General features: G+C 37.2%; 1 protein-coding gene and 6 non-coding genes across 7 annotated transcripts; all 7 read left to right on the top strand.

Annotated features, from left to right (window-relative positions):
• The first annotated feature begins 288 nt into the window (after positions 1–288).
• Positions 289–360, top strand: TRNAA-UGC. Its single transcript has one exon. It is a non-coding gene; the product is annotated as a tRNA-Ala (tRNA).
• Positions 361–9,732: 9,372 nt separating this feature from the next.
• On the top strand, positions 9,733–9,804 carry TRNAA-UGC. Its single transcript has one exon. It is a non-coding gene; the product is annotated as a tRNA-Ala (tRNA).
• A 1,009-nt stretch (positions 9,805–10,813) lies between these two features.
• On the top strand, positions 10,814–10,885 carry TRNAA-UGC. Its single transcript has one exon. It is a non-coding gene; the product is annotated as a tRNA-Ala (tRNA).
• Positions 10,886–11,335: 450 nt separating this feature from the next.
• Positions 11,336–11,407, top strand: TRNAA-UGC. The gene has a single exon. It is a non-coding gene; the product is annotated as a tRNA-Ala (tRNA).
• A 1,126-nt stretch (positions 11,408–12,533) lies between these two features.
• Positions 12,534–12,605, top strand: TRNAA-UGC. The gene has a single exon. It is a non-coding gene; the product is annotated as a tRNA-Ala (tRNA).
• A 1,788-nt stretch (positions 12,606–14,393) lies between these two features.
• Positions 14,394–14,465, top strand: TRNAA-UGC. The gene has a single exon. It is a non-coding gene; the product is annotated as a tRNA-Ala (tRNA).
• A 1,084-nt stretch (positions 14,466–15,549) lies between these two features.
• LOC115920308 (acyloxyacyl hydrolase-like) lies at positions 15,550–26,556 on the top strand. Its single transcript, XM_030975858.1, has 8 exons — positions 15,550–15,991; positions 20,964–21,059; positions 22,121–22,181; positions 22,693–22,855; positions 24,184–24,257; positions 24,703–24,766; positions 25,279–25,349; positions 26,287–26,556. The coding sequence occupies exons 1-8, from the start codon at positions 15,811–15,813 to the stop codon at positions 26,357–26,359; spliced, it is 783 nt and encodes a 260-aa protein (XP_030831718.1). The 5' UTR covers positions 15,550–15,810; the 3' UTR covers positions 26,360–26,556.
• Positions 26,557–26,910: the final 354 nt, after the last annotated feature.

The following is a 26,910-nucleotide window of genomic DNA, read 5'->3' on the forward strand; positions in this document are numbered from 1 at the left end:
ACATAGTTGCAGTATTTGCTTTTAATTAAGGCAAAATGAGCCATAATGTTTGAAGCAACAAGTCAGTTTATGCAAAGTTCGCATTCTGACAACAGAAGTATGATTACCCTTATTGTAGGTGAATAACGAGGCACTCAACAAAGACTATGTATTCGATGCTATTACATTAGGTGAATGGCCTTTCAGATTAAGAACCAAAAAATATATTTGAATTAATTATTCATAATCACACTGGCAACCGTCATTAACAAACTAAGAATTAATTTTTTCAAATGAGTAACCCGTCAAGGGGGTATAGCTCAGTGGTAGAGCGCTCGCTTTGCATGCGAGAGGCCTCGGGTTCGATCCCCGATACCTCCACAAGGCTTTTTTTTGGGGGGGGGGGGGCAAAAGAAAGAGGAAGAGATAGAGCGGGAAAGAGAGGGAGAGGTAGGGGTGAGAGGCGGAGAGGGAGTGGCGAAAACAAGAGAGGTGAGAAAAAGAAGGGGAGGAGAATTAGAGGGAGGGTTAGAGGGAGGGAGAGAGAGAGAGAGAGAGAGAGAGAGAGAGAGAGAAGGAAGGATCAAGTTGAAGAGAGGGATAGTGACCATGGTGTGAGAAAAAGAGAAAGAGAGAAAAAGAGAGAGAGAGTTCGGGATTGGATTTGGGGGAGGAGGCAGAAGAGCTGGGCGAGGGAGGTCGCGCATGAGAAATGCCCTATTATTACGTAAGGAGGCACGTGTTTAAAGTGCGCGTGCGCATCAACGAACCTACTGAATATTCATCAGGCTTGATGACGTCTCTAGTGATTGCGCACGATATGAGAGTAAACCCTGCCCGCTGATTGGTTGAAAGTTATTCTTCCCAAGAAATTTACGTCATCACCAGCTCATTTGCATACAGACGCTGGTGTGGCATGAGACGAGTTAAATGTTATCAACATACTCTGTTTATATGCCGAAGTAGACAAAGGTGCGCAGAAATTCTTCTGAATTTTCTCAACTTTTAGAGTATTTTAAGGCACTTCTGACGAAAAATAAAACTTAATCAGGTAAGAACATCTTTATTGATCTAGATCTATTTAGCCAGTTTTAGAGAGAGAGAGAGAGAGAGAGAGAGAGAGAGAGAGAGAGAAGTAACAAAATTCATCGAAACACGCAACTTCGTAGGTCCAAACGTATACTAGACTATGTAAAGCCAAGAAACGGATACCAAGAGTTTATGAAGAAGAAGACAGAAAAACGAAGAAGAAAAGATGATGATGATGATGATGATGTTGATAATGATGAAGGAGAAGAAGAAGAACAACAAGAAGAAGGAGAATATAGACTAGAAATCTTGATAAAACTCAGGAGAAAAAGAATAACGAAATTACTGCAATAAAGAAAGTATTAATGTGAAAAATAAGATGTTGAAAAGTTGAGTATAGTATGTTGATATGTTTAACATGGGTAGACAGGTGGAACAAAACTGCCATAGAAGGAAAATGAAGAAATAGTTATAACAAAAAGTGTTGAGGGACTGTCAAGACAAAACAAAATATACCCAAAAGACAATGAGAGAGAGAGAGAGAGACATCAACGAGACCTGGGGAAACAACCATCTTGAGAAAAGTGTACAAAAAGGTGTCATTATCTTACATTGAAACTTAACACGAAGATCACTTTTATTCTATTCGTATAAATAAACAAAGAAAAAATTAACTTAATAGATACATTAGTCAATCAATAATAGATGAACTAGATGAAGGATTAAAGAGACAAATAGATAGATAGATAGATAGATAGATAGATAAGTAGATAGATAGATGAATAAATAAATGGATATATAGATAGATAGGCCTATACAAAAAATTACAGTTTAACAAAAAATAGAGACAACAATTATAAGAAACTAACGGAAGAATAAATTAATCAATTTAACAATTAATTAATGCATGAATGAATGCATGTAGAATAATTGCATAAATCAATAATCAAAAAACTAAATAGGCAAATCTATAAATAAACAATTATGTGAAAATAAATAAACAAATAAGTAAATAAAATAGATATTTGAATAACTAATGAATTAGATAATTAAGCAATAGATAAATAGATAAACCTTGTTTTCAATTTAATAGAATGTGTGGATTTCTTCGTTTCGTCCGTGGAAAGTTTAGAAACTCTTCTAACCGTCCCATTCTCAGTCGAAACAACATCAACGAATCCAAGAATGGAACAAAGGTAAGTTTAATTCATTAGGTTTATACATTTAAATTTTTAAGTCTAATGTTTCTCTCACTGTCTTTGTAAACTATCTTATTATTTTTTAAATGTCATGAAAGATTAGAAGATACCCATTTGTATAATTACCATCAAAACAAAATGATTTTTTAAATCTTATAAGGCTCCTAAACATAGTTCATAATTAGAAATATATCACTGACTCCCACCGCTTTACAGAAGACACTTGATCGCATCATTCTCAAGACGGTTGTGAACGACCCCCTGAAATCTCGGCCCGCTCCAGAGAAGGTAGAGGGTGTGGATCAAGCATACAGTATCGAACAACGAATAAAGGTAATTTGAAACTCTGTTCAATTTCAGTTTGCAACATTATGTTACATGTTAAGGATTGTAGGTCAGTTACAAGAATTATGGACAGATGGGGAGATGGAGGTGTGAAGCTTGAAAGATAAATTTGTATGAGATTGTGGGCGGGGGGGGGGGGGGGTGGTTGGAGAGAAAGAGATTGACAATTACAGGGAGCACGGCACCCCCCCCCCCCCCTCCGTAAAATTCGATGCCCCTTTTGGTTCGTTAAATTCTCCAATTTTGCCTCCTACCTTTTTCATGACTTTCGTATGATACCCATTCATTATTATCCTATATTCCTCCTCAGGTTTTAACTGCTAGGCCTACTATCAATTTTCTCAATCCTAATTTTCTTTCTTTTAATCATCCTAACACATTCCCAGACATTCGCTCGCGACATCGGGCTCGATACCGACATCGCCTCATCTGATGATGTCCTGATGATCATAACGAACCTTGATCAACGATGGCGCCAGATACAGAATCAACTGAGGGAGGTGACTGGAGCTCTGGACTCAAAGAACACACAAGTCAAGGTGAGATTAGCTGGTCGGTTTCATAACAGAATCTAAATTATATTAGTGGGTCTGTTATGTCATTATCATCGTAATTTTTGCTTATTGTTAGCACAATGTTTCCCTGCTATTTACGATGTTTTCTAACCGCGATGATTAAAAACGACTGGAACGTTCAGTCTATGGCTCACTACAAGTCAATCAAATCTCAGAGTAGATGAATAACCTAATAAATAACTTAATTGTGTGATATTGTCAAACAGGAGCTGGCAGCCTTCCTCGGTGTGAAAACGCCTGTCACAGAGTCTAGCGTATTCGATGACGTCATGGTCAGATGGACAGACCAGCAGTCAAAGTTCAATGACCTTCAGAAGACGTTGCAGGAGAAGCAGGAGGAAAGTCGAGAGGCATCCCAAGCTTTGCAGGTGATGAAAATACAGCAAAATCTACTAATAACAATTTAAAAGTACTTAGTGTCATTAATTCTATTAGGATAAATTGATTGTTTCCATTGTTGTAAACATGGTATGAATACATAACTATGACACGATTATACTGCTTGTCTGTGGCAACATGTGATTTTGATTTGTATTTTCTTTGTTTCCGAAGTGCATTCACCAAATTATTTAGGACTTGCCCTTTGTCTTTGCTCTATAAGTTACACAATGTCTTTGACCTAATATGCTTAATTCGAAAATGTGATATTCCTGCAAATCAAATTATTTTTTCAAGATTTTTGTCTTTTCTTCAACCAACCAACCAGAACATCGCAAAGCTGATGGGCGTGGTCCGTCCTGAGAAGAAGGACGCCCTCTCGGACAGCATCGGAGGGATCTGGAGTGGGAGCCAGAAGAAGATCACTGACCTCCACCAGGAGCTCTTCCATCAGAAGGAGCAGATCCAGCGATCTGGAGAACAGCTCCAGGTAAGAGGACATAATTAAAAAAAAAAAAACCATTTACAGACGATACACCTTCAAAATAAGTAACAGATGGATCATATAAAAGAGGTTAACTTATTGTGTGTTTTTTTTCTTCACAATTGTCTTCAGTCATGACTCTTGTAATACCGGGAAAGGTACAAACGTTACAATCTGAATGGTTTGAAAAATCTATAGAATTGACCTAAAATAAATTTTTGTCTTTGACATGTTCCAGCGAAGGAGGTACCTGTAATAACTTGTAGACTGAAGCAAGGGTATTGATAAATCTCAATGTCTGCGTTAGCTATATCAGTAAAAAAAAAAAAAAGTGAATAAATAAATAAGTAAATGAAACAAAATAAATTAATACATATATATATGGCCTTAGGGGATTAAATTTCAAAATTAATATTCATTATATTTCTCTTAGGTCATTGACAAAGGATCTAGAACAGAAGCTTGTGACTACTCAAAGAGCTATGGAGAGAAAGATGTCGCATTTATCTCTGCGAGACAAAATCAACCACAAAGTCATACGCCAGAAAACAAAGGTTAAAGACATCATGGAGAAAGTAAGAGAATCAAAGTGGAGATGGGCTGGGCATGTAGCAAGACTGCAGGACAATAGATGGACAAATCGTTTAACAGAATGGCAACCAAGGGTGGGAAAGAGAAGGAGAGGAAGGCAGAAGAGAAGATGGAGAGATGACCTAACATCATACATAGGAACGGCCGCTTGGATCAGGACAGCTAGAGACAGAAGAGAATGGAAATTTCATGAGGAGGGCTTTGTCCAACGTCTGGATGAACTATAGCCTGATAGATAGATAGATAGATATTTCTCTTGCAAACAGAACTTGGCCAGGATCTTTGGTGTAGCACCAACCTCTGTAGATGGAACGAACATTCTGGATGCCATCTCAGAAAAATGGGAGGAGATGAAATCTCTCACCTCTCAACTCAGATCCTCGCTACTTGTTGAGAAAGACCAGAACAGCAAATCTCATGAAACCTTACAGGTACAAAGTCTTCTAAAAAAAAAAAAAAAAAAAATCAACAATAATATGTTGTTATAATATTTGATAATATAACAACATATTATCAAATATTATAACAACATATTATTGTTATAATATTTGATAATGAAACGTAACACTATGCAAATGATAAACAAATCGATCACACTTCGGAGTTGATAAACAGTTTTTTTTTAATATTTAGAAATGCTTTCCTTTATACATTTACACACCATGAGGGGATTTTTTTAAATATTTCATTTTCGTTCATATATTTATTCATTTATTCCATAACTCATTAACTCATTTATGTTTTATTTTGTTTTTAAATAGGGCTTGGCAGATTTCATGGGTGTAGAAACGTCTGGTGGTGAGTCTACCATTGTTGGCGGGATGATGGACAGATGGACGGAGAACAGAAGAGAGGTCATTGAACTTCAAAGAGCCTTGAAAGAGGAGAGGGAGAAGACCAAGCAGGCTCAAGAAGCTCTCATGGTAATTTTAATGTTAAAAATCTAAATACACAACGAAATATGCAAACAAAAACAGAAAAAGGGGAACCTATCTCTCTCTCTCTCTCTCTCTGTCTCCCTCCCCCTCCCCCCTCTCTCTCTCTCTCTCTCTCTACAGTGTATCTATCTCTCACTGTCTGTCTCCCTCCCCTCCCCACTCTCTTTCTCTCTCTCTCTCTCTCTCCCTCCCCCTCCCCCTCTCTCTCTCTCTCTCTCTCTCTCTATCTACAGTGTATCTATCTCTCACTGTCTGTCTCCCTCCCCTCCCCACTCTCTCTCTCTCTCTCTCTCCCTCCCCCTCCCCCTCCCCCCTCTCTCTCTCTCTCTCTCTCTCTCTCTCTATCTACAGTGTATCTATCTCTCACTGTCTGTCTCCCTCCCCTCCCCACTCTCTCTCTCTCTCTCTCTCTCCCTCTCCCTGTCTCTTCCTCTTTCTTTCTTTCTCACTGTCTACTTGTCTCCGCACCCTTCTGACTTCACACCCATTCTATAATGTTGTTTTCCCCACCACCCTTATTTTTGACAGGATCATCTCTCCCGTCCTGGTCCAGTGCTTGCCTCAGTAGTCACTCAGACCGATGACCACCAAGCCCAGTCGGAAAGCCAACTTTGTGACAAGTCAGTCCAAAGAGATCGGTATGAGAATTATGTTGATCATCGCATGTACAAATTCGTAGATTCATCATTTCAAACATATTAAAATTGGCTTATGATTTTAATTTTGCTGGTTCGCTGGTCTCTTGGTTATAACATAAATGATGACCCCGTCATATCAAAAAAGACAGTAATGCTTAAAAACAAAACTTAGCAGGTTTGTCCATGTTTGCATGTGGTAACTCTGCCATTTTAAATCAATCTTTTGATTCAGTAGAGTATTCTTGATTGTAATAAAGGTTGTGATTGTTGTAATATTTTCTAAATTTCCTTTTCAAACAGAGACCCCTTGATCTACGGTAAGGCCGAGCAGGGGCTACAGCAGATCAAAGAACACGTTTCTCTGAGCATCTCCTACCGAAGCCATAGCTTCACTTTATCTGCATCTCGCGATCTCATCCATCTTGGTCCTCGCTGCAGAAGCCTGAAGACACTCAGGGCAGGGGACGCCTTCAGACCACCGAGTAGGACATCTCTGCTCCGAGGTGTTTCTGCAATCACCAGTACGATCAGCTATTCGGAGCCACCATGTAACAGCAACATGATGGTCTCCAAAATGTCCGACCTCATCCCTTGGGCGGAGACGAGGTGCAGCATTGAACTTGGTAGAGGTGTCGCAGGAACTGTCTACCTCTTCCGTCACCCAGTCTCGAAGATCCCCGTCGCTGCCAAGCTCGTGGAATACCCAGGAGAGTGCTTCAGGAACGAGGTCAGGATTCATCAAGCAATCAGTGGCCTCCCATGGTTTCCTACCTTCTATGGAAGCTTTGACATCGAAGGTGACCAGGCAGTTTTGGCCATTTAGTTCATTGGGAGTGAGTCTGAGGATCGTAGCTACACCATCACTGACTGTCTCGAGAAGTCCATGTTAAAGACAGGACCGGATCTCACCAGAGATGAGTGGTTTGGTCTTCTCAATGATGTTGCAGAAGGTCTGAAAGCGCTCCATTCCAATGGATTCCTGTGTAATGATCTCAAAGAAGACAACGTACTGGTTGTCGAGGAGTCTGGACGCTGGCGAGCCAAGATCATCGATCTGGGATGGGCTTCGGAAATCGCCACTCCTTTTGTAATGCCTCTGGATGAAGAGCAAATTGATTTTTACCGCAGCGGCCAAGGGTGTGGCCATATTGCTCCTGAATGCGTGTTGGACGCCAGTCCCTGCTCAACATCCAGCGATGTCAACTCCTTAGGTAGATTTCTAGCGATGGTAGGTCACGCCATGAGGTATGATGATTTCGAGTGTTTTGGTACGCAAATCTACCTGGCTAATGAAGACCAGAGGCCAACCGTGCAAGAAATCATCGACAAGCTTTACGAAATGCAGCTGGTAGAAGGAGGGGAAGATGGTCCCGAGTCATCCTCTTGTTAGTTTAATTCATCGGAAGGGGAATGGGGGGAAGGGCAAAACCATATATAGCAGATACTGTAACCTAATTAACTTGAATGTAGAACTTGTATAACTGCAGAAGGAGGGAAGGAGCAGTGGATAGGGGAACTGAATCCAGAACTTGTCTATAGTAGATTGATATACAGGAAAAGAAGCATGATGGAGTAGAGATAACATTCAATATGAAGAACGATTAAGATGGAAAGTTTGATAACATCAATGAAGACTGTATTGGAGCAGAGAAGTTGTTGGAGGAGCAGGAGGAGCAGGAGGAGCAGGAGGAGAAGGAGGAGAGTGAGGAACAGGCCTAATGACAACCGCAGGTCAAGAAATGAGGAAAATATAACTGGAGAAAGACACAATTTTTGTATTCCTAGAGACAGCACAGGAGAAGAGGAGATGTAGGAGGAGGAGGAAGAGGAGATGAAGGTGGAGGAGGAGATGGGGTGGAGGAGGAGATGATGATAGAGGAGCAGGCCGAAGAACAGCTGCAGGCCGAGGGTTGGCAGATTAGAAGTAGAAGTAGAAAGAACAACAGTGGGCTGATTTAAATCGGGGCAAATATATTATACGATGAAACTGTTCATGTCATTGTTAACGTATATACTACTGTTGATTTGCCAGTAACAACCTGCTTAAGAAAGTAGTAATCTCCATGAAATGTATTGCACCATTGTTTATGTTGTTATATGACTAAGCTATCTGGTATCTTGTAGAGCGCATTTCATGAACGAAGGAAATTACAAATGCGTTTCACATTACATATTAAATCTACAGGAAAATGGTAACATTTCAACCCTCAAAATGTCGAATTTAAACTACAAAATGAACCGAGAAGTGTATGAAAAATGGATCATATTAAGGTGGAACAAGTATAGCCTATATCACACATGAACAAAATGCAACAGAACTTTGGTCACAATGCCATAATAGCAAAGGTTTGACTGTATCGAATCCAGAATATTTTCTATTATCAAATATTTTTCCGAAACTTGAATTAAGAAAATATCATTTATAAAATACTGAAATATCAGATTTATAGACAGACAAATAATATATTATGCTGTATTCCATGTGAATCAAATGAATTTGCATTTTTATAGAAAACACTTAAAAACATGTCAAATTCATTATGCTGAAAATATTGTACGTATCATATTGAAATAAAACTTATATATTGAATTAGCGTTTATTTGTGTTTATTGTTTTTCTTGATATTTAAAAAATGGAAGAAAGAAATGATGACAGAGTGAGCAAGAGAGAAAGAGAGAGAAAGAGAGAGAGAGAGAGAGAGAGAGAGAGAGAGAAGAGAGAGAATGCAGAGGCGGATGAATTAATGTAGGGAAGGGGATGGGAAGGGGACGAATTTAGGGATAGATGACCAATGCCCCCCCCCCCCCCCCAAAGAAAAACAATTGTTTTCGTTCTCATCAGCAAAGGACGAACTTAAATACATGTGTTAATCCTTTTTTAAAGAAGCTGCAGAAAGTTCCCCGTTGTCACATAAAGCATTATATGTATCTTCACTTGTATATATATTCATTAATTTATCTAATTAAGTATACATTTGTTCAAATTTGTTGCATACTTTTTAAACAAGGGTTGGTCTTGACAACCTGAAACGGTTGCCCGAGGCTTGACCGAATTAGCAACAAGTAATATTGTATTGTTCATTCATCAATTATATTTCAAGAGAATACCTTGTCTCTAGGTCCCCAATAAAGAAACATCAATACATTGGAAGATATTAATAAACCGGTCTATTGGCATTTAGTCAGCATACAAATCCACACATATTTAACAATACAAATTAAATTTGTTACATGTTATGTTACGAATAATTGTATTTCAATAGTCATAATGCATATTGCATACATACTTGCAATATATGTTTTGGTGGAATGAGCCATGTTTGTCCTTCCTAGAGCAACAAGATAGTTTATGCAATTCGCATTATGACAACTGAAATATGATTACCCATATTGTTGGTGACTTAAATACTTAGTAACGAGGCACTCAACAAAGACTATGTATTACATTTTATTACATTAGGTGAATGGCCTTTCAGATTTAGAACCAAAAATATATATTTGAATTAATTATTCATAATCACACTGTCAACCGTCAATATCAAATTAAGAATATCTGTCGAAGGTGTAACACGTCAAGGGGGTATAGCTCAGTGGTAGAGCGCTCGCTTTGCATGCGAGAGGCCTCGGGTTCGATCCCCGATACCTCCACAAGACCGCTGTTTTTTATTGGGGGGGGGGGGGCAAAAGAAAGAGGAAAGATAGAGCGGGAAAGAGAGGGAGGGAGGGGTAGGGTGAGAGGCGGAGAGGGAGTGGCGAAAACAAAAAAGATGAGAAAGAAAAGGGAAGGAGAGTTAGAGGGAGGAAAAGAGGGAGAGAGAGAGAAGGAAGGATCAAGTCGAAGAGAGGGATAGTGACCATGGTGAGAGAGAGAAAGAGAGAGAGAGAGAGGGATAGTGACCATGAAAAAATTAGGAAATTATTTCTTAAATTGTAATGAATTGTAAACCCTTTATCACGTCTTATTGGTCTCTGAGCACTGAATCCAATGACCGGGGTAATAGTATATTATTTTGTAAAGCGCTTAGAGACATTTGTATTAAGCGCTATATAAAAATTAAATATTATTATTATTATTTATTTGTCTTTTTGTTTATTTATTCATTTATTTCTTTTTTACTTGCTTGACCCCAATAAACGGGTTTACTAACAAATTCAAATGTAATCATACTTTTTAAACAAAGGTTAGTCTTGAATACCTGAAGGCTTGCCCGAGGCTCGCCCCCAACATAGCAACATGTAATATTGTATTGTAGTTCATTCCTCAATAATATTTTAATGGAATGACTCGTCACTAGGTCCCAGGAAAGAAACATCCATACATTTGAATATGTTAGTAAACCGGTCTATAACATATTTGAAAATAAAATGAAGTTTGTAACGTATTACGTCACGAATGCATTTTGCATATATACATTATGTACTGTTAAATAGAACCAGCTAAAATATTTTTCCTTCCTATTGCAAAAAGTCAGTTAATGCAATTCGCATTCTGACTATTGAAAGACAATTACCCATTACAGGTGAATTAAATAATAAGTAACGAAGCATCCGACAAAGACTATGCATTCGATTTCGTTAAGTTAAATAAAAAAATTCAGAACCCAAAATATATTTGTATTAATTATTCATAATCACACTGGCAAACGTCATCAGTCAAGGGGGTATAGCTCAGTGGTAGAGCGCTCGCTTTGCATGCGAGAGGCCTCGGGTTCGATCCCCGATACCTCCATAAGGTGTTGTTTTGTTTGGGGGGGGGGGTATTTATTTACCTTTGCTTGAAAATCCAAATAGTTGATGGAAAACATTGTACCTTTTGTAACAACAGTGAAGAGACAATTATGCATATTTTTTGTTATTACCCATATTCAAATGTAATATGGTGAAAACCTGAGCAATGGTTTTTCTGTAAGACCAATATAAAGGCCAAACTCACAAACCCCCCAAAAATGTTTGGCTTGGTTGGAGGTCATAACTATTGAAATACAATTACCCATAACAGGTGAATTAAATAATGAGAAACGAGGCACTCAATAAGGACGTTGTATAAATATTTTATTACATCAGGTACATGTTCTTTTAAATTTAGTACGAACAAAAGATTTGTATTAATTATTTACAATCACACTGGCAACCGTCATAAAGAAATTAAGAATATCTGCATTACATGTATACAACTCAAGGGGGTATAGCTCAGTGGTAGAGCGCTCGCTTTGCATGCGAGAGGCCTCGGGTTCGATCCCCGATACCTCCATAAGCCTTTTTTTTTTGGGGGGGGGGGGTAAATAGTGAGAGAGAGGGACGAGATAGAGCGGGGAAGGTAATGTGAGATGCGAAGATGGAGTGGAAAAAACAAGAGTAAGAGAAGGGGATGACAGTTAGAGGGAGGGGAAGAGGGAGGGAGAGGAAAGGATCACGTTAAAGAGACTAATAGTGAGCATGGTGAGAGTAAGAGGGGGAGAAGATAATGCAGAGGCGATGGATTAATGTTGGGATGGGAAGGAGAAGTTTAAGAGTCTAAACAAAATACTTTACAAGAAAGCATTCATTGCTGATATTCCAAATAGTTGCTGCTAAACATTGTACATTTTGTCACAGCAGTGAATAGAAATTATGCATATTTTTTGTTGCTACCCATATTCAAATAAAATAGGGTCAAAACTTGAGCAATGGTTTGTCATTAACCAATATAAAGGCAAAACTCACAAACCAAAATAAATTGACTTAATTGGAGGTTTAAAACAACGCTTTTAATTGTATCTTAATTATTGTTGGTAAAGATTCTATTCAGCCAAATGCAAAAATCAGATACCATTGTTTGAAAAAGTTATATCAGCTGTTAAAACTTATTACGATATGGAATGATATATATTATATAAAAAACAAATCTTAAAGAAAATAATTTCGTGAAAAAAATGGTTTCATTTTACCAACTGTTTCTGAGTGTCTATGTTCAGTTTGCTTGTTTCTTTTTATGTAAAAGAATTTGTGTACAAATTATATTTCGTCAAGTTTAATATTTTATATGCTGAGCGGCCGAAGTCATGGAATAGTGCTTAATATGTCGATCTTTTGTGAAAATATTTATGTTGATAATTGATAAAGGAACCATGCCGGAATCAGGGTAAATAGGCAATTTATTTTCGTGTAGTTCGAATTCTGACTATTGAAATACAATTGCCCATATCAACAGGTGAATTAAATAATTAGTAACGAGGCACTCAACAGAAACGTATTCATTAACTTTTTATTACATTACGTAGATAGCCATTCAAAATTAGAGCAAACTATAATTGTATTGATTATTCGTAATCACACTGGCAACGGCTATGAAATTTCATTGAATACGGTTATATTTGTCACCACATTATTTCAGTTAAGGGGGTATAGCTCAGTGGTAGAGCGCTCGCTTTGCATGTGAGAGGCCTCGGGTTCGATCCCCGATACCTCCAGACCATTATTTTGTGGTTAAGTTTTATACTTTTTATACTTACACGTCGTGGTTTTTGTTCAACACTACTCAGCACATGTGTTTCCTTCTCTCTCTTTTTTGTTAAAACTGAAAGTAATAATATCATATAATTACACTACATTAGATTGGATATTTTTTTTCTCATAAATTACGATCATTTTGGTCGAAGGGACATCACCGGAAAAGTTTAATAGCAATTCAGTTCATTGTCAATTTCGTTTACAAGAAGTATGATTACAATATTCATAACACGCGGGTATTTTGCAAATTGAATGCAAATAGTTCGAAGCTTTGTGACGTTGAACTTCTGCTCGGTGACCCAAATTACGAGGTACCCAGGGGCTCTTGACTGTGTACTTTAGAGTGCAAATTACGCAAATCCTTATCATTCACGTATTGGGACGATAGACTAGTCTACACATCCATGCTTCTGATACAATCATTCTCATCGAGCTACCTGTACATGATTTAGGCTTGGGATCCACAATAATATTAATAATAATTATCATCATCATCATCATAATAATAATAATAATAATAATAATCATAATAATAATCATAATAATAATAATAACAATAATAATAATAATAGTTATAATAAAACGATGCTTAGCGTTTTCTATCGAAATCTCAAAGTGCTATACATAATTATTAAACAAAAATTTACAAATAAACTACAAATGACAAAACATATGACATTTACATCAAGCAACTTTGAATAAATATGTCTTATGAGACAAGTTTTAAATTGGTTGATATTCGGAGAGTTTTTGACATGTAAAGGTACCCTCTCTCTAAAAAAGAGTACATTTTCACTCTATTTTAACTTTCTTGGGAGTGACGTCAGGGATCACTTGTTTAGGAGTGAATATCGATTGATTTTTGAGTGCTCTCTAAGAAGAAAAGGGTGAATGTTCACTCTATTTTTCACTGGATTAGTTCTTGCAGGTAAATTGGAGCCAAATCGTGAATACATTTATAAATGACTTCAATGGCATCGACATTCCTCAAACTGTCACTGATCTGGGGCCAGTTTCATAAAACTTGTTATCTATAACAACTGATAAATTTCTATGACAAATTTGCTCTCAGCCAATCAGATGCCTTGATTTCAGTAGCTTATAACAGTAACTTGTAACTTGTTATTGATAACAAGTTTTATGAAACAGGGCCCTGGTCTACTTTGATATAAGAAAAAAATTATGCAAGGTGAAGTTCTTGCTTAACCACTCTCAGTTTCGAGCTTCATGAGAACCACGTAGTGGTTCCTCTTTCTCAATTTGTTTTCATCACGAGTTGTCTCCGCTTTATATGAGGAAACTCCTTTAAATAACATAAACATGTCACATGTTATGGCCAAAATGGAACGTAGATCATATTTCTTTTTTAATTACCACGTAAATTAGGCCTATGCATTTCCCTACCCCCCCCCATCAATCAGACTAAGCAAAGGTATATATCAGTAACCACTTAAAATATTATAAGACCAGCATATCGCATTATCACCAGCCTTGAATCACTTTTCATGTCTCATTTCATTCATTTAATTTGGATTCTTTCAATTGAAATCACCCATAACAGGTGAATTAAATAATGACTTTTAAGGATTCACTCAAAATCATAGGCATATTATGCATTTAATTTGATTACATTACGTAAATGGCCTTTTAAACTAAGAACCAAATATATAATTTGTGTTATTTGTAATTACACTGGCAACCACCATTATCAAACAACACCATATCTGCCGACTCACGAAACCACTCAAGGGGGTATAGCTCAGTGGTAGAGCGCTCGCTTTGCATGTGAGAGGCCTCGGGTTCGATCCCCGATACCTCCATAAGAGTTTTTTGGTCTCCTTTTTGAAAGTACTTCTTCGAATGGAATCATAGAAATAATTTTGTCTAAGTGGCTCCCCTTTCCGTTTGCGTGCTCGCCCTATGTTGATATCTGTGGGAAATGTGTATATTTTGGAACTCGACCAACTATACATTAACTCGTAAGTTAAAAAGTTCACGACGAACTTTCAACAAATTCTATACATTACAATATTTACAAACACAGGAAATGGCTGTTCAATAATACACGTGAGTACTTCCTTCCATTTAGAAGTAGGGTAGGTCTATGTGTAAAAAATAACAATAGCGAATCTATGATGACTATATGTTAGTATAATGACGTCATGAGTGGCGTATTTGAAAATTGATAAACGGTGGGAGGAGAGGGAGGGGAGGGAAGGGGAGGGATCCGTCTCAGGAAGGGGGTGGGGCTATATGAAAATTCAAATTCAAATTCAAATTTTATTGATTAAAATCCAAACAAATGGGATCATTCTCAATTTGCTTGATAACATTGGATAACGAGTTGCAAAATTATAGTGTAACATAGATAATTGAGTGCAAAAGTAAAGATTACAATAACCAGGAATAACAACAAATGACGTTCTACTGCATGTCTCTTCTTGAATATAGTCCAGGGATGGAAATCCTTGTTATGTATGTACATGATAGCAGTGGGGAAAAGAGGGGGGAGGTAGGGGGCGCGCCGGATTCACTCTATAACACTGACCATTATGAAAAATATATATATATTTTTTTCTTTCAACAAAAGTGTCTACACGCTACTAATAGTAGTAGTAGTACAGTAATAGTAGTAGTAGGGTTGTTGTTATTGTTATATTTTGTATTGTTCGTAAAGCGGCGGAAAAATATGGAGATAACTTAAACGTATATAAATTATACAAAATCATTCATGTGTGGATCTAAGCCGAATGCATTGTATTGCAGACATGCTTGTCCAAGTTACTAACGTGTCTGAGATGAGACTATTCATATCAGTCTAAAGTCCACTTGGCAATGATTTTGTTTTGAAAACTGTATTTACCTCGCGCGATCATTGTATTCATTGTAACCAAATACTTTTGATAAGGCAGTTTCGAATTCATATCGACACAAATAACCGGTGATTTATTCATTATTGAAAGAGTTTTGATTTAGGTGGTTCAATGAGTATAAATATAAAGTCAAGCATCGGAGTATCAATTATATATTTCGATTAGTTGCCTGCCTTCTCGGTGGCCTGTTTGCTTTAAAAATTGGCGATCAAAACTTTCAATCGAATACGCATCTTATTTGAAAAGCATTTCGTCTTGCAGGGACTGAGATTCATTGTAAAGAATTGATAAGATGGGACGGGGAAAGTTCTGGGGCACTCTGCTGCTATGTTCGCTGACATCTCTCCTGGTGTTTCCAGCGGTGCCGGCGGCAGCGGGCCAGGGAACCACTGGAAAGAGTAGAGCATCGCAGCCAGGAGCTTGGAGGGATTCCATATTGACCAGAGGGGTAAATGGCGGGACCGCTTGCGCTGGTAAGTGGTAGAATGGTATGGTGGTAGAATGGTATGGTGGTAGAGTGGTGTGGTGGTAGAATGGTGTGGTGGTAGAATGGTATGGTGGTATAATGGTATGGTGGTATAATGGTGTGGTGGTAGAATGGTATGGTGGTAGAATGGTATGGTGGTGGTACAATGGTATGGTGGTAGAATGGTATGGTGGTAGAATGGTGTGGTGGTAGAATGGTATGATGGTAGAATGGTATGGTGGTAGAATGGTATTGTGGTAGAATGGTATGGTGGTAGGATGGTATGGTGGTAGAATGATGTGGTGGTAGAATGGTTTGGTGGTAGAATGGTATGGTAGTAGAATTGTATGGTGGTAGAATGGTATCGTGGTAGAATTGTATGGTGGTAGAATGGTATCGTGGTAGAATTGTATGGTGGTAGAATGATGTGTTGGTAGAATGGTGTGGTGATAGAATGGTATGATGGTAGAATGGTATGATGGTAGAATTGTGTGGTGGTAGAATGGTTTGGTGGTAGAATGGTGTGGTGGTAGAATGGTATGGTGGTAGAATGGTATGGTGGTAGAATGGTATGGTGGTAGAATGGTATGATGGTAGAATGGTATGGTGGTAGAATGGTATTGTGGTAGAATGGTATGGTGGTAGGATGGTGTGGTGGTAGAATGGTATGGTGATAGAATGGTGTGGTGGTAGAATGGTATGGCGATAGTGTGGTATGATGGTAGAATGGTATGTTGGTAGAATTGTTTAGTGGTAGAATTTTTAGCCAAATATTACTTATTTTCTTTAAAGAATGCTTTAAATGTAAAATGCTTTTCGATTTTGTTTATACCTGTAGCAATAAATTCGTCAGAAGACTTCTATAAAACGTATAAAACGTTTTCAGACTGGGATTGCCATCTTGATATTTACATCAAAAAGTGAAATGTTTGTCAAGGAATGTAAGAAAATTAAATGTGGAAGAGGCTTGACTTCTAGGTTCGGTAATTCCAAATAAAATCTTTTCACATGAAAGAAAGCAACCAGGATTGAAATTCGTGTGCCCTTATAAGTAGTCCGTTCCAGAAAGCAATTTTTGTTTGGAAATATGAAAAATAAATTATCTGTAAAGTTGCCTCGTGTGAAAATTGCGGAACGAAGAGAGTGAATTATATTACTTCCCTTTACATGTTAGCCATTCATCAGTTGGTTACGAGTTATTCAAAATGGTAAGGTGCGTAATGCGAAGTCTGGCGTCAATATTTATATCGCTTGCTGGAAGAGCGAATAAATTACACAATTGTTGCTCTAGCACATTATACTGTTGGTTTAGACGGGTAAATACTTGAGAAAATCCTGGGTAATATAATCTTACAAAAATACCGTAAAGTTGCATCCTTGTTATATCAACGATTTGTTTTCATTTTGACACACATAAGATAGAAGGAAATTTGGTTTTTGATCCGTACGCACAGAATGATAATTTTGCTGCAAAAGAAATGCTTCCATGCTCCTGGGATTTTTTGTATAACAATCTAACAATGCAAAATACTTTGTGTGAATTTTAGTCTATTTTCTTTACGGTCTTTCCAACGTAGGGGACGTCCAAACTCATCTAACATATACGCAATTTTAACAAATATTTTTCTTGTATTTCTAATTTAAATATAGATTTAAATTTTTCATCTAATGTTATTCATTTCTTATATTCCAAATAATTTGGTTGGCACTATTTCTTTTTCTATTCACCGAAAAGACACCATGTTTCTATTACTTCCCTAAACCATTGGTATACTTTAATCTTCAAAAAATTCACATCAAAATAACAACTGAAATGATATTCCCCAACTACTGGTGACAATACTTCTATACATATGGATGTCCAAACTGTAGAGCTTGATGTAAATAATCTTGTTACACATTTAATTTTGTGAGCTTGCAGAATCGATTTAATACAAATCATCTTTAGACCTCCCTCTCTATAATCTTCCTCCCACGCTCTGCGTTTTATTTTGTCTGGACTTCCCCATACGAATTCGTACAATATATTGTTAACTTTATGGATGAAATAATCGGGAATTGAAACTATGCCGGCTACATAATTATGACACCTGAGATAAATTAAAGTTTTTGACTGTTTGAGTATTTCTGTATAGTGAGAGATTTCTGGGTTTCACATGTTCAGTTGAGATTTTGTTATATTTGAAAGAATTCTTTAGAGTTGTGCCATCCTATTTTCAAAAATGTGGTTATCATTTTCATTACAACATATTATGTGGAAATTGTAATCGTTTGGGCTCTGTTGATACCTTTAATCGCCTGACTAGGAAATGCTGAGCCTAGGTTTCCGTGAGGAAGCATTCAGTGATCTCGTGATTTGTTTTGTTAAATGAGTTTTAATGAATGTCCCCATAAAGCAAACGTATGTGCAACAAGAAAAATCTTTATAAACAATTGTACTTGTTGGGAACATGTGTAGTATAAAAGTGGTGATCAGGGCCCCGTCTGATCAATAGTTGCGATTAATCGTAACTCATTTGCGATTGATCGCAACTTTGAATAAAAGATGGGATACTGTAAACCTGCGTTTTATGTCGGATCACCTTCTTGTTCTAAATCTCTACCTTTTCAGTATGCTCTGTATTTTGTCCCTCAAATCTATTTAAAGAGATGTCATACAATTTAATACGTAATATACATATTTCAAGTTCATGGGTCACATTACACGTAAAGAAGGCCTAGATAATCTTGCTTTGACAGGGAAAATTGTGGGAAGAAGGAGTAGGGGAAGAAGGAGGATACTTTGGATGGACAGTCTGCAAAAATTGTTGGAAGAGAGAGTAGTGAAAGAACTGGGAGTGGTACTAATACAGAAGGCTAGGAGCCGAGGGTTGTGGAACAGCATGATCGCCAAAGTCAAACGATATGGCACTTAGAGAGAGAGAATATACATATATAAAATAGATAAATAAATAAATAAGTAGATAGATAAATAAATAAATAGTAGATATATAAATAATTAAATAACTAATTTAATCACCTGAACGGCGGTAAGAATAGAATAGTAAATGTTCATGCATGACATTTTACAATAATCATATACGTGTTGCTAGTTTGCACCGGACTTTGTTAACTGTTATCCGAGTTCGAGAGGGTGTTATTAACTACGATATCTACCGTATCTATCTTATCAATGACATACATCTAGGTCTAATTAGAAACACCGCTGATAATTCTGTTGTAATCAGCGATATTAATCTCGAGTAATTTCAAGTCAAGAGTAAATTACACCAAGACTTCGACCTATGAACGTATCATCATAATCTAAAAATCTCATTCTAAAATTAAAACGGGTGTGCAACAATATGATATGGGCCCAGATCCTCAATTGGATCTAGTAAAGGGGGTACATTTGCACCCCTGGATAAACAATGACCACATTTTAGGAGTACAAAAATCCCAGGATTTCGGAGCAATGTGGGGGCCGGGGGGTAGGGGGTGGGGCGGGTTGCCCATTGATAATGATTCCGGAAATAAAACTTGGGGATTCGCTCCCTCCTTTTCAGACAGTTCTGGATGCGCCCCTGAGACCTGTCAACAATCTGTCTAAGAGAAGATTTTCGCCATCCATTTTCGCTGTCCATCATCTCACTTTCGAACAATAAATTTTAGCTCACTTGAAATGTAGCACCCGTGACTGGCGATAAAGAACATCTTATGTCAATTTAGCAGAGATCAGAACAATTTATGTCAAAGAAGCCAAAACGAATGGGCATTAACCTTGGTACATTACCTAGAAGAAGAATAAGAAGCAAGTTTTAACGGGTTTTTTTTTTATTGATGTTATGAAACTGTTTATCACTATTAACTGTTATGAAACTGATTTTAACTGCTCAGGCATTAAATATAAAGTTGAGTGTTGGTCACGCGACTGGATCAATTTAGCGCAGCTATATATTAAGAAAGGTTTGATAATTGATTATGCAAATGTGCAGACTCATTGGTGTATCCTGTTCAGTCTTGGAATCATCGAATTGATTAGAAATGGACTCATCATTGCTGAAAATAATATTTACTGTACAGTGAAATTAGCATATGGGACTACACATAGTTACATATGGCATGAATGTTTGGGCCAAACATTTAAGCTATGGTTAATCATATTTCGAATACTATAAAGAAATGTTTTTCAGGGGACGTTTTAACTGCGATATTCTTCCGGACTGGCATAACCAGAATGACAAAGCTTACACATTATTTTTAGGTTTACCAGAACTTAAAGGCCCACTGCACTACTTGTAGGTACTTGCGCCCTCTATATAACAAACAATGCCTAATCGGTGACCATTAGTCCCCCATGATCCTCTTTTTCTTATGTTAACTGAGAGCTGAGTTGATGAGATAACCACCTGTCCAGTGACCTTGCAGGGCAGTCTAATCCCTCCTGTAAACTACGGCAGATAAGCTTTAACCTTCTCTTTATTAAAATGGATTTTAATATGATAATATAAATGAATAGATGACTGACTGAATAAATGAATGAATGTGTAAGATATTCAAAATGTCATGTCACTGTTTGTTTAGCCTGATTCAATCTTAATCTATTAAAAAATATATATATATATATGTGGCTTTTTCATCCATAGTAATGAGTATGTTATTATATAAATGATTGTAGGATTATAGATGAACTGATATGCACCTTTAAGAATGAATCTTGAAAGTCAGAAAGTGTGATGAAATGTGGTATTTCTTTTTATTCTCTATGACCCTTCTCTCTCTCCCTCTCTCTCTTTCTCTCTCTCTCTCTCTCTCTCTCTCTCTCTCTTTCTTCCCCTTTTTCTCTCTCTATCCCTCTCTCTCCCATTTTCCTTTTCTTTCTTTCCCTCTCATCCTCCTCTATCTCCCCCTCTCTCCCTCTCTTTCATTCCGTCTCCCTGTTTCACCCTCTCTCGCTCTCTCTCCCCCTCTCTCTCTCTCCGACTCTCTCCACCTTCCAGCGTGTTCAATCTTGGTATCCCTATCCGAGCAGATAGCCGAGATTCATAATGAAACCATAGTTCAAGGAATCAAAAGGATATGCTCCTACCTGCCAGGTAAGCATACCCAGTTGCCCACAAAGTTAAAGTAGATTGTTCTTGTTTCTTCCATAAACTGATTGAGACAATATGATTTATCCTTGATGTATAAAGTAACCGTATAGATCAATCTATATGACTATCTAGAGTTTAGACTAATCAATAAAGTTCTGAGAAAATATAAACTTTATATTTAAAAAATAAATTGTATCGTAACAATCATGTCATGAAAAGAGGTTTAAAAATAAAATATTGCATGGGAAACATTGTAGGCCTAAATTGTAATAAAGCTATATAAACAAATCTGTCAGTTTGCCTCTTCTGACAGATTTTTGACCCCAAAAAGAAAATTCAGGCATAGTAGTTTGGGAATTTATTATATTCGTAAGATTGCGATTGAAAACACCTGAAATATATATATTTTAAAACACCATAATGATCGTCACAAAACAGTAATGTTTAATATTTTTTTCGAGAAGGACCCCCCCCCCCCTCCTCCCGTGCTTAACTAAATGCCTTATTATAAGCCCTGGTATTCCGCCCCTCCTGAGGGCAAGTTCTGGATACGCCACTGCTCTGGAGTCTTTACAAAGACAATACACAAAAGAGAATTCCAACCTACTGTGTCTTTTCCAAACCGTACAGGTTCGGAGAAAAGATGTATTGTTGTTGCTGATGGTAATTTCATGTATTTATTTCATCTATCACCAACATCACAGCCCTCATCGGATATATCATTATTTTTGTTTTACCGGGATTTCAAAAGGCCAATGAAATGCTTCTGAAACGGACGCTATTTATCGTTCAGTCAACATACAACCCTCGAAAGACTGCAATAGTGATAATTCCATTGGTCTTGACTTTGAAACTGAACTTACTAGTCGTTATATACAATTATTAATGATTTTTAATGTTTTTTTCAGTCTGAAACATACCTTTCTCGTTACTTTTCGTTTGAATGCTGTATAATCGTACTCTGAATTATACTTATTTGATAGACTGAGAAGTAGTAAGGATTGATTTGTTTTTTTCTTTTACTTAAATGATAATGATGTTCTATGATCAATTGTCAATAACAGACACATTTCAGACGACTTGCAACAACTTCGTGGAAATAGCAACACCGATCCTGATAGAGATGTAAGTTGAAACCTTTAATTCTCAATGCGATGTTTTGCTTCTATTCTCGAATGTTTATATAACTGTTGGGGGAAGGGGGGGGGGGGGGTAAGAATCTCCATCGGTATTCGTGTTAACGTATTAATAAGTACGGATTTTCGTGCCAGATTTTAATTTTTCAGTACATCTACTTATGAACCAGCGGATTTTCTACCGAGGGTCTGACTCCCCCCCCCCCCCCACCTCCCCCTTCCTGCAAAAAAAAAAAAAAAAGGATTCTCACAAATTTAGTTGCATTACCAGGGGCGAATGAACACACATTTTATGCACTTTCTTTTCTTCCTTTGTGTACATACATGTCGGCGCCAGAAGCGGGGGGGGGGGGGGGGGCGGGGGGGGGGGCAGGGTTGGGGGTGGGGGCGGGGGGAAACGCATTTTCGCCCCCCCCCCGAAACGCCCCCTTCCTTTTATCCCTGGACCCGCCAATGCTACCCCCTTTCTTCATGCGATTGAATATATTTTGATCTTGAAGGGCCTTCGATGAGTTCATCACACCAGATGTGGCTTGTCGGCTTCTCAACCTCTGCTATACGGATCCCGGGAAGCAGACCTGCCACATCTCTGCCCTGCCGAGCGCTGGGATGGAGCGGGCCGTGGAGAAAGCGAGAAGGAGACTGAAGCACTATAAAAGAACCGTGAGTACTTATAGTTTTTGTTTCCTGTTTAAATGTTTCCATGGAATGTGTCCATCCATTTAATTTAAAGTTTAATTAGAGTATACACCGAATGTGTGTAGTCGTGCACCGGCACCGCGAAATCGACTTTAGTAGGCCATTTCCTTGAATGTAACCAATTTTTTAAGTGCCTCATTGCGAATTATTTCATTCACCTGTTACAAATAATTGTATTTCAATAGTCAGAATGCAAATTGCACAATTCCATATTTTAGGTAGGGCAAGCCATTTTGTTTGTATTACATAGTAACAACATATGTATGCAATTCGCATTCCGACTATTGAAATACAATTATTCGTAACAGGTGAATGAATTAATACGTATCAAGGCACTTCACTGAGACGTATGTATTACATTTTGTTAGATTACGAAAATAGCCTACCAAAATCGAATCCTAATTGAACGATTCTTCCCTCTATTCGGAATTTGAGGGCTTTGTTGTCAATAGGCCATTTTTGTATTGAATCACATTTATGCAAACTTCTTTGTGCAGTGCCCCTTACAAGTTACAATGTATTCCATTCACCTGTTGATAATAATTGTAACTCAATAATCAGAATTCGCTACAATAGTGCAATCTGCATTCTGACTATTGAAATTCAATTGTTCATAACAGGTGAATGAAATACGCATTAAATTTGATTGCATTACGAAACTGGCCGACTTGGTGTTGGTTTTCATGTAAATTAGGACATAATATATTATCAGTCGTGCACCTCTGAAGGCAGGGATGGGGGCTTGTGGGACGTAAACTTGTAAGCCTTTACTACTATCAAAAAGGGCAAAAGGAAAGACCGACCGAGAGAGAGAGAGGGAGGGAGAGAGATGATTATTAGGGACTTTTAGATTTGCACGTGGACAAAGTGGTCTGCTAAGTAGCAGTCCACTATGTCGACGTGCAAATCTAAAAATCCCTAATAATACGAAGACGATGAATCAGAAGAAGAAGAAGGCGACGACGAAGAAGAAGAAGAAAAAGAAGAAGAAGGTGAAGAAGAAGTAGAAGAGAACGAGAAGACGAGGACTTAAAAAGAAGAAGAACAAGAAGAGAGAGAGAGAGAGAGAGGGGGAGGAAAGAGAGAGAGAGAGAGAGAGAGAGAGAGAGAGAGATGGAAAATGAAGGAAGGGAGAGGAAAGGTTAACCTTGAGCCCCTTCCCAGATTTGGTAGTGTTCCTCTTAGCCTCTCTGAAAATACCATGATCCCTTGCATTCTTGTCCTCCTCGGACAGCGCCCCTTTTCATAACTATGCCTCCAAAATATTACCGTTTACATTCATTTCTCTCTAGTTTCAGATGAAGCCCGTCGGGATTGATTGCGCGGTACTACCTATCTTCAAGGAGCTATGCGAACTCCTTAAAACGTAAGATTTCAACAAATCGTTGTTCAGATTAAACACCATTTTCCCAAATATTAATTTGATATATTACAGATAAAGTATTCCTAATACCGTTATTATCATTGTAATTTTTGTTTTCAGGATAAATATGTAAAATCGATGTATTGACACATAAAAGTTGTTTTTTTAAGCAGTAAATTCTCCGTAGGGACATTTTCTACAATGGTGGATCGAGAATTTTACAACGTAGGGAGGGGCTCAACATTGTTTTTCAGTTTTAGTCGAACCCTATTCCCCATTATGGCTCAGCCTCTGAAATAAATCAACCAAGACGACATGACTTTGTCCTTTTAAATGAATGATATTGACGTTGTATTATCATTAATGATGAAGGTTTTCGTATAAATAATACATCTATTGTAGATTTTTGAAATAGTAAGACTAAATCTTCTCATTGGCTTTAAAATAGGAGTTTCGGAGATAATCATCTTCCGATTGTAGATGTTGACCAGGACAGATACAGCGTGTATAAGGTAAGCTACTCATTTACAAGAAACTTGCACATTTTTTTCGATGAAGATGGTAAGGATGATAATGGCGTTGGTGGCGGTGGTGATAATGATGTTGATGATGATGTTTATGATGATGATGATGTAATGATGATGATGATGATGATTAAAATGATGATAATGTCGATGGTGATGATGATGATTATAATGATGATGATACTGTCGATGGTGATGATGATGATTATAATGATGATGATACTGTCGATGGTGATGATAATGATGATCATAATAATAATGGTAATTATAATGACTATAATAATACATTTAAAATAAATAATAACAACAACAATAATAACAAAAAGAGCAATAAGTAAATGGCTATTATTTCATCTGTTGTGTTAAAGTTTAATGAGTTAACTCCCTTCTAGCTTTCAGCAGACGATGTATTAGAAAAAGGAAGTGTGACGCCGAAATATGAATCAATTATATATCAATCGAGCAATGATATTTCTGTTCATTTATAATACCAATAACAGACACTTCGAGGTTCGCATTGGAGAGGGAAAGACTGTTCAGATTTTCAATCTGATCTTCACCCGGGCATCAAGTAAGTAAAACCCATATTTGTTGTAATCATTTATTTTAATAAAAACTGTTATTTATCAATTTGATATTTGTGTAAATTTATATATATATATATATATGTATATTGATTGACTGATTGGTCAATCAGTTTATTCTTTTTTCATTTATTTATTTATTCATTCATTATTTTGTGTTTATTAGTTGTTTATTCATTTACTAACTTAGTTAGTTAATTTAATAATGATTTAGTTATTATCTATCCATTCGTTCATTGAACATGACGAACATTAAACACATTTCATTTCAATTCAATCAATCGGGCAAAAGTTGTCAATTTGTTTCTTCATGATTTGCTATGCTGTATTTATCTGACCAAACTCGATCACGTTTACAATGATATTACCGCCATCATAATGGGTACGATGTTGACGATGATGAAAAAGATGGTGATGATTGTGATGATGATGATGACAATGACGATGATGTCAATGTTGAAGGTGATCATGACGATGATGATGGAAACGATGGTGACGATGATAAAAACGATGGTGATGATTATGATGACGATGACAATGACGTCGTTGTTAAAGATGATGATAACGAACATGATGAAAATGATAGTGAAGATGATGACGCTTTCGACACCGATGAAGATATTGATGGTTTCGACGACTGTGTTATGGGCACTGGTATGGCACACGATCGCTCAATGTTCCCCTCGCTGGTGACATGATAATGACGATGATATTGTAGATGATGCAAGTGTTGAAGATGATGACGATGATGACGATGATGACGAAAACGAGAAGGAGGTTGTTGAATGACGATGGTGTTGAATATAATGACGATGGTTACGATGAGGACGACAATGATGACGATGTTGACGATGATGAGGGTAACGGTGATCATAGTCTGAAGCTATTGTGTATTTTTCTTTTCGTTAATCTTGATCATAACAGAGCCCTTAAACAAGACGAGGTATTGGATTCAAACTGCAACGGGATATATGTGAGTTTTTCTTTGCATTCGTAATTTGTTCGATCTTAAACCTCTCCTTCGTTTGTCTCTATAAAAGTTGACATTTTTGTTTTCAATAGCAAAATATATACCACCCCTTTAGAGAAAACAGACTATTTTGGAAAAGATTTGAGGTTGAATATCTTTGTATGTTCGAATTGACTGTTTGCTTTACAACAGCAATAAAAATCCCTTTATGTTATAATTTAATTTGTTTAGAAATTTGATCGTGAGATTATATGTCTGGTCATTGTACGACAATTATTTGATGATAATTTATGAATGTTTCTGTACTTGATCAAGAAGGGATGTTTTTAAAACTATGCATATTTTGTTTTAAATTCATCTCAAAGCAATTTACGTGTATCATGTGTTTTTGATAAACTGATCTCAGATTCACTTTTATTTATCGACCAAAATCTCTCCCTCCGTCTCTCATGGTAAAGTTGTTTCCACTTTTGCATTAGAGCCCTCTCCCTTTTGGTCACTCAATTATGAGACTGTGACATTTTCATGCACTTTGAATTCCTTTACTTTTCACCTTTACTTGTGCTCCCTCTTTGAGG

The sequence above is a fragment of the Strongylocentrotus purpuratus genome, unplaced genomic scaffold (assembly GCF_000002235.5).
Source record: "Strongylocentrotus purpuratus isolate Spur 01 unplaced genomic scaffold, Spur_5.0 spur5_scaffold_8, whole genome shotgun sequence".
NCBI lineage: Eukaryota > Metazoa > Echinodermata > Echinoidea > Camarodonta > Strongylocentrotidae > Strongylocentrotus > Strongylocentrotus purpuratus.